This window comes from Manis pentadactyla, chromosome 10 (genome assembly GCF_030020395.1).
Source record: "Manis pentadactyla isolate mManPen7 chromosome 10, mManPen7.hap1, whole genome shotgun sequence".
Classification (NCBI taxonomy): Eukaryota; Metazoa; Chordata; class Mammalia; order Pholidota; family Manidae; genus Manis; species Manis pentadactyla.
The window spans coordinates 84,412,775-84,420,838 of NC_080028.1; the positions used below are offsets into that span (position 1 = coordinate 84,412,775).

Genomic DNA, 8,064 nt, shown 5'->3' on the forward strand with positions numbered 1-8,064 from the left:
AAATGACAGATCCGATAAAGGGTTGACATCCAAAATATATAAAGAGCTCATGCACCTCAACAGTCAAAAAGAAAATAATCCAATTAAAAAATGGGCAGAGGAGCTGAGCAGACAGTTCTCCAAAGAAGAAATTCAGATGGCCAACAGAGACATGAAAAGAGGCTCCACCTTGCTCATCATCAGAGAAATGCAAATTAAAACCACAATGAGATATCACCTCACACCAGTAAGGATCACCACCATCCAAAAGAAACAACAACAACAGATGTTGGCGAGGTTGTGGAGAAAGGGGAACCCTCCTACACTGCTGGTGGGAATGTAAATTAGTTCAACCGTTGTGGAAAGCAGTATGGAGGTTCCTCAAAAAGCTCAAAATAGACATACCATTTGACCCAGGAATTCCACTTCTAGGAATTTACCCTAAGAATGCAGGAGCCCAGTCTGAAAGAAGGCAGATGTACCCCTATGTTTATCACAGCATTATTTACAATAGCCAAGAAATGGAAGCAACCTAAGTGTCCATCAGTAAATGAATGGATAAAGAAGATGTGGTACATATACACAATGGAATATTATTCAGCCATAAGAAGAAAACAAATCCTACCATTTGCAACAACATGGATGGAGCTAGAGGGTATTATGCTCAGTGAAATAAGCCAGGTAGAGAAAGACTTGTATCAAGTGACTTCACCCATATGTGGACTATAAGAATAACGAAAAACTGAAGGAACAAAACAGCCGCAGAATCACAGAACCCAAGAATGGACTAACAGATACCAGAGGGAAAGGGACTAGGAAGGATGGGTGAGAAGGGAGGGATAAGGGTGGGGAAAAAGAAAGGGGGTATTAAGATTAGCATGTATAATTAGCATGTAGGGGGGGGCATGGGGAGGACTGTGCAACACAGTGAAGACAAGTAGTGATTCTACAGTATGTTACTATGCTGATGGACAGTGACTGTGATGGGGTGTGTGGGGGGGACTTGGTGAAGGGGGGAGCCTAGTAAACATAATGTTCTTCATGTAATTGTAGATTAATGATAACAAAAAAATGAAAAAAAGCTTTTAGAAGAATGATTTATCAACCTTAAGCTCTTGAGAGTACTCTGGAACACTCATGGGGGTGGCCCGTCCAACCTCCGCCGCTTGAGGTCAGCAGCGAGTCCGCGCAGAGCGCTGGTGAAGTGCGGCGGGTCAAACAGAGTGAGGCCCTTCCCAGGCAGCCCTGCGTTAGTGGCAGCTGCAGCCACCGGGTGGCACTCTGGTCCATGATAGAGCCACTTTAGTGCTGAGTTCTGGCACACTATAAGCACTCTGAACCCTTTGCTTCCCTGCAAGGCTGTCTTCCCACTCAACTTGAGCACACTTCCCTCTCTTTTCTTTCTGGGGCTCAAGCAATGCCTACCTTCAGAGCTGTATGGCCTTCTGGCTTCACTCCAGGATACTGCCAGGATGCTAGAAAAGGAAGAGTGGGAATGGTGTGGGGATGGGGGTTGATGAGGAAATCCAGAGATTCAGGAAGGCCTTTCCTCATGGTCTCTGTAGACCTTACCCCAGTTCCTCAGGCAGGCTGGTCCCAACACTGCTTAAGTTTAAAGACAGATGTTGGGCTCCAAAGATGTTCCCTGCTTCACATAACCCTTTTTTAATTTAAAATTTATTTTTTACAATAGCCAAGATATGGAAGCAACCTAAGAGCCCATCACTATCTTGCCAGTTGTGACAATATGGATGGACCTACTATGCTAAGTGAAAGAAATCAGACAGAGAAAGGCAAATACCATATGATTTTGCTTATGCATGGAATCTAAAAAATGAAGCAAACAAAGAAATAGACTCATAAGTACAGAAAACAAATGGTGGTTGCCAGAGTGGAGGGGATGGGGGTTGGGCAAAATAGGTGAAGGAAGTTAAGAGGTGCAGATTTTTACTTATAAAATAAATAAGTCATGGGGATTAAAGTACAGTATAGTCAATATAGTCAATAATATAGGGAATATAGTCAATATTAGTAAAATAACTTTGTATAGTAACAGATGGTATCTATACTTGCTGTGGTGAGAATTTCTTAATGTATGTAACTGTGGAGTCACTATGTTGTACACCTGAAATTAGTATAATATTGTATGTCAACTATACTTGAATAAAATTAAAAAAAAATATTTAGAAAATACATAACTACAGTAAAGAAAAATCCAGTCACTACAAGTACAAGTACACAAACATAGAGACACACTGAAAAGTCTCTCTGCCATCATCTCCAGCTTGGAAAAAGTAATTGTCTTTTCACCAGTCTTTCTACATTTGTTCTCACTGACCCTCACCCTTCCAAATCACTACCAGCCAGAGGGTTCTGTCTAAGATGCAGATCCGTTGAGTTAAAACCCTTCCATGGCTTCTTACTTGGGACAAATACAGACTCCTTATCCCTCATGATCTGGCTCTGGTCACCCAATTCAGCTCCTCTCCAGACTCTACAGGGCTGCAGCCATATCCTCAGATTATCCAGGCTATTCTTATCCTGCCATTCCCTTGCCACTCCAGCTCCTGTGTCTGGCCAAGTCCTATTCACTGTGTACCTGTACCAGCGTCTGTCACTTTCTAATGTTCTTATAGCTTCCGTTGAGGTCCTCATCACAGCTGATAACACCACTTCCTTTTTGGAGCAGGAAAGGGCAGGGTCTATTTATTTGATTCAACACTCAGTCTCCTCCCCAGGCACAGAAAAGTCACGCGATCAGTGTTTGTTGCTGGCATGAGTGAATAATAATAATACCTAACACTTATACAGTGCGAAGTCCATACCTGGCACCGTTCTAGGTACTACCTATACAAATTCACACAACCGCAAAAAAAATGCAACTGACACATCTGCATTTTACCAATACAGAAATTAAAGCGTTGAGCAGTTTAAGTAACTTGTCCCAGATAGCAAGTGGCTAAGCTGGGGTTTGAATCAGGCAGTCCGGTTTCTCACAAATGAGTCAAGAACTAGAATAAGAAGGACGGAGACCTCAGGGAAGGTACCCAGTTAGGGTTTGGTATGTGCGCTGGACATCTACGGGTCTCCTCGCCCTCTCTCGTTTTCCTCCCAGACAGCCTATTTTAGAGAAGGAGACAAGAGGCCCAAAGAGAGCACAGGTAACTTCGGGACCTCCGTGGAGGAAGCGGTGGTATTTATGTGAGGATCCGGGAACCGGGGCAGAGCTGAGATGGGCTGGCCCCGGGGTTATGAGTCTTTGGCTTCAAACTACAGCTCCCAGGAGGCACTGGGCGCCCAGAGCCCACGTGACGTCACGGCGGCAGAAGGCGCAGACGGCTCGGCTATCCCAGCCGGTCGACTATTGGGCCTATGCCCTCGGACCCCGGCCCTGGCCCTGGCCCCGCGGTAAGTAGAGCACATCCTACCCACCGAGGCCTCGCATGTCTTGCGGTCTCAGCCATTGAGCGGGAGTGCGCGTGGCCCGGGGCTGGCATCTACCATATGGGGGAAATCCGGACCGAACCAAATGACTCTGCGGAGGGGGACCCAGACAGGGATTCCAGGCCGCTGCGTCCCTGCAGCCGGCCTTTCCGCGCGCGTTGTGATGTGCCTCACGTACGCAGGCTAAGCTCAGGGGCTGGGTCTGAAGGCGCTGGGTAGGGGTCAGCCCCGCCCCCTGGACTACGGTGCCCAGCACCTAATGAGCCAGGGCGAGGTTTTAGGCCTGGATAGGTCTGAGGATCCCCTCACCTCCAGGCGACCAGATAGAGCCTCAGGGTGAAGAACAGGAGCTTCGGAAAGTATGGTTGTACAGGCTTGGCCTGGGTGGGGAGGTGGCTGAAGGGATGGGCAGAGAGTGCCCAGGTCTGAGGATAACAGTGCCCACGTGGAGAGATGGTACAGGTCATCTGGATTCGGATCCTTACAACTCACCCTTTCCCCGCCCGGGTAGATGGGAGCTGTTCCTTGGGGGCTGAGCTTGCCAGCATTCTCGACCAGTCCTCGCCCCTGAAGTCAGAGAAGAGCCCCATTGTGCCCACTCACACCCACGTCTACCCTGTTTTGGGGTCGCCTCCATCTATTGGGTCCTCAGCCCTAGTGGACGCTTATTCACCAATTAAGCAGGACAATGATATTGGCGTCGGTGCTAGGGAGTGGTCCTAGGAGCGGACCTCCGCTCCTGCCCTTCCTGGGGCCTGCACTCTCGCTCCGGACCCGCTCCACATCAGCCACCGACACGCATCACGTGGAGATGGCACGGGAGCGCTCCAAGACGGTCACCTCCTTTTACAACCAGTCGGCCATAGATGTCGCAGCGGAGAAGGTGCGCAGCTGGGGCAGTGAGGATGGGGTCCCTAGCCAGAGTGGGTGTCCAGGGAAGGGGTGGAGCTAATGTGGCAGGGGCAGGGTGCTGGAGATTCAGTGCTCAAAGCACATATGCCCCTTCAGCCTTCAGTCCGCCTCACTCCTACCATGATGCTCTATTCAGGACGCTCTCAGGATGGCAGCCACCTTCTGGTAAGATTCCTGCCCCTTGTTCTTCTCTTGGTTCTTGGAGCTCTGGCCCAGCTATTCAGGCCCTGGCCCTGCCTTCTCTCTTTTTCTTCTAGAAAAGTGCCCGGTACTTACAGCAAGAGTTGCCAGTGAGGATCGCTCACCGCATCAAGGGCTTCCGCAGCCTTCCATTCATCATTGGTTGCAACCCCACCATACTGCACGTGGTAAGGTGGCCTCAAGAGGGCATGGCTTTCCATAGTAGAGGGGACCTTAGGTCAGTGTGCCTACTGCCCAAGGGGCAAGTAGGGAGATGGGACCAGAGTGGCAGGTACTTGCCTGCCAAAAGGTTTCAGGGCCGTGGAGGACTCACACCCAGGACTTCAGAGGTCAGTCAAGGTTGTAAATTCATGGAGACCTGACAGGCCATGTGGGGGTTTGAACCAAGTGAACTGGGGTGGATGACAGTCCCCATGGATTGGCATGGTGGCTGTCCTCTACCCAGGGCCCACAGCATCTCTGTGAATTCCCACACCTTTTCCTTGCAGCACGAGCTGTACATCCGTGCCTTCCAGAAGCTGACAGACTTCCCTCCGGTGAGGGCTGGGCCAGGGCAGGGTGAGGGGCCAAGAGGTCAGGGCTGGACCATCCTTTCTCATGACTCTGTGGCCTCCAGATCAAGGACCAGGCAGACGAGGCCCAGTACTGCCAGCTTGTGCGACAGCTGCTGGACGACCACAAGGATGTGGTGACACTCTTAGCTGAGGGCCTGCGGGAGAGCCGGAAGCACATAGAGGTCAGGGGCAGCACAGTGGGGACCCAGTGTTGTTGGGGAACCTGGGAAGGGCACAGTGTTTCTGAGGCCTCCCCTCTTTACAGGATGAGAAGCTTGTCCGCTACTTCTTAGACAAGACCCTGACTTCAAGGCTTGGGATCCGCATGTTGGCCACACATCATCTGGCACTGCATGAGGACAAGGTGTAATGTCTGCCTGAGATCCATCTGGGAAAGTCAAGAGGGGCAGAGGGGACTGAGCCAGGGGTCTCCTTGGGCTGAGGACAGGGCTGAGGGCCTGGGGAGAGGTTTGGGGCTGCTTCAGCAGTCCAGCACTTACAAGCATTTGGTGGCCGAGGTGTGGGTGGAGGGGCTTCCTAGACCTGACCTTCTTTCTCTTACCAGCCCGATTTTGTTGGCATCATCTGCACTCGCCTCTCACCAAAGAAGATTATTGAAAAGTGGGTGGACTTTGCCAGGTGAGGCTATAATGGCTAAGAGGGTGGATGTCTTCAGGCAGAGAAGGCTTGGGTCTGAGCCCTTGCAAAGGGCTTGGTCTAGGACAGGTTTTCTCAACTGTGGCACTATTAACATTTTGGGCCAGATTATTTATTCTTCTTTGCGAGGGGCTGTCCTGTGATTGTTAATATGCTTACGGGGCTAACTCTACTCATTTGATCCTAGTTGTGCTCCCCAGTTGTCACAAGAAAAAAGGTCTCTAGAAATGGCAAAATATTTCTGGAGGGGGTTGGGGCAGAATCGCCTTCAGTTGAGAACATCAGTCTAGGTCTTAACCCTTGCTCTATCCATAGACGCCTTTGTGAGCACAAGTATGGCAATGCCCCCCGTGTCCGCATCAATGGACATGTGGCTGCCCGTTTCCCCTTCATCCCTATGCCACTGGACTATATCCTGCCTGAGCTACTCAAGAATGCCATGAGGTAGGCTGGCTGGGCATGTTAGAAGGGAGCAGACAGGAACTGGGGTGAGGCTGGTACCACCACCTACTGGTCTTTCCCCCCTGGATAGAGCCACGATGGAGAGTCACCTAGACACTCCCTACAACGTCCCAGATGTGGTCATCACCATTGCCAACAATGATATCGATCTCGTCGTCAGGTTTGCCCTGAGTGGGAGCTGGATTGGGGTGGATGGAGGTTCCAGGCACTGTTTCTGACTTGCTGTATGACCTTGAGCCAGTACCTGCCCACTCGGAGACTTGGTCTCTGGTCAGACAAGGTATTCTCTGTTCCTAAGATTGCCATGAGCTGGATATGAATGGATCTGGGACCTGCAGGATCAAGGACCCTGTCCTTGTCAGCAACTGAGGTGTCTAAAGTGGGGAAAGAGTCAGGAGTAACCAGTCAGTGATATTAGGCTGAGAATAAATGTCAAATCCTGTGAGAATGCATAAGTAGTTTCTGGCCCAGGCTGGACAGAGAAATGTGTTATTTATAAAAAACAATGAGGTGGACCAACATTCTGTCTTCAGGTGGAAGGGACAGGAGGGCAGACTTAGCACTATCTGCTTGGGAGATAGTGAGCCCTCAACCAAAACTGAGCTAAGCCCATGTTATCGACATCCTGCCAGGATTTCAGACCGGGGCGGGGGAATTGCTCACAAAGACCTGGATCGGGTTATGGACTACCACTTCACTACAGCTGAGGCCAGCACCCAGGATCCCCGCATCAGCCCTCTCTTTGGCCACCTGGACATGCACAGTGGTGGCCAGTCAGGACCCATGCACGGGTGAGGCCCCACCTGGCCAGGATGGAGGGGTGGGGAGCCCCTGGAGATTCAAGCCTTTAAAGCCTGTCTGTTGCCCTGCATACCCCCAGCTTTGGCTTCGGGCTGCCCACATCACGGGCCTACGCGGAGTACCTTGGTGGTTCCCTTCAGCTGCAGTCCCTGCAGGGCATTGGCACAGATGTCTATCTACGACTCCGTCATATTGATGGCCGGGAGGAAAGTTTCCGCATTTGACTCCATAGCCCTTGGTCTGCTTGCCTGCCCAGCCTGGGCCACACACCCTGCCAGGATAATTCTGGGTCAGGCACGGTACCGTCCTGCTCCACACGCTGCTGCATCTTGGGTCTTAGGACCCCAAACAGATGGACTTACATGGAGCCAGGTGCTGCCCCTCCTCGACAGGGTCCATTGCTTTCCTGCCTCCAGGCTTTGGAGGAGGGGAAGTGGGAACCTTTGAGACCTTCAGCACCAGCTCCATCATTCCTGTTCCTGGGGAACCCCACTTTGATCTGCTGTTTGTTATTAAAGTTCACATTTTAAATGCCCTCTTGGGCCCCACATATGGGGAGGGCAGTTGAGCTTTTGCTTCTGCCCCTCCTCAGGTTCCCTAGGTCCTTAGGTTTTACCAGTTCATGTCCGAGTCTCTGACTGTCCTGACAGCCTGGGAAAACAGGAGTAGAACTGACCCCAAGTCTTGTGCATTTGGTTTGGGGGTGACTCTGGCAATTGTGCAGTCCTTTCATTCACTTCACTTAACAGATGTTTCTGGATCCCAAGCAATACTGAAGACCCACGCTGGCCTGGCTTTAGGCTTCAGTTCTGACTCTTCCCTTCCTGGCAGTCACAGGTTCTGGGGGTGAAGGTCACCAGCCTGGGCAACCTCCTGAGCCACCTGATTCCTGAGCCTGAGTAACGTTAAAAATACTGCCTGCCAGCTGTGCCTGCTACTACCAGGAACACACAAGACTGTGCCCTGGCAGGCCCCAGAGGACAACAGGGCTCTAGACAGGAGGACAAAAGTTCTCTGGAGAGGAGGTGGAGACTCCCTGCCCATGTTACCAGGG

At 51.0% G+C, this 8,064-nt stretch overlaps 1 protein-coding gene across 4 annotated transcripts; it reads left to right on the plus strand.

Moving 5' to 3' along the window:
• Positions 1–3,255: 3,255 nt before the first annotated feature.
• On the plus strand, positions 3,256–7,545 carry BCKDK (branched chain keto acid dehydrogenase kinase). Of its 4 annotated transcripts, XM_036927302.2 has the most exons (12): positions 3,256–3,387; positions 3,935–4,306; positions 4,432–4,500; positions 4,593–4,703; positions 5,025–5,072; positions 5,153–5,272; positions 5,356–5,454; positions 5,656–5,729; positions 6,063–6,191; positions 6,280–6,369; positions 6,842–7,000; positions 7,090–7,545. In XM_036927302.2, the coding sequence occupies exons 2-12, from the start codon at positions 4,112–4,114 to the stop codon at positions 7,232–7,234; spliced, it is 1,239 nt and encodes a 412-aa protein (XP_036783197.1). In that variant the 5' UTR covers positions 3,256–3,387; positions 3,935–4,111; the 3' UTR covers positions 7,235–7,545. The 4 variants fall into 4 exon arrangements, with proteins under 4 accessions (XP_036783197.1, XP_036783198.1, XP_036783199.1 ...); XM_036927303.2 differs by lacking the exon at positions 6,280–6,369; XM_036927304.2 differs by lacking the exons at positions 5,025–5,072; positions 5,153–5,272.
• The last annotated feature ends 519 nt before the right edge of the window (positions 7,546–8,064 follow it).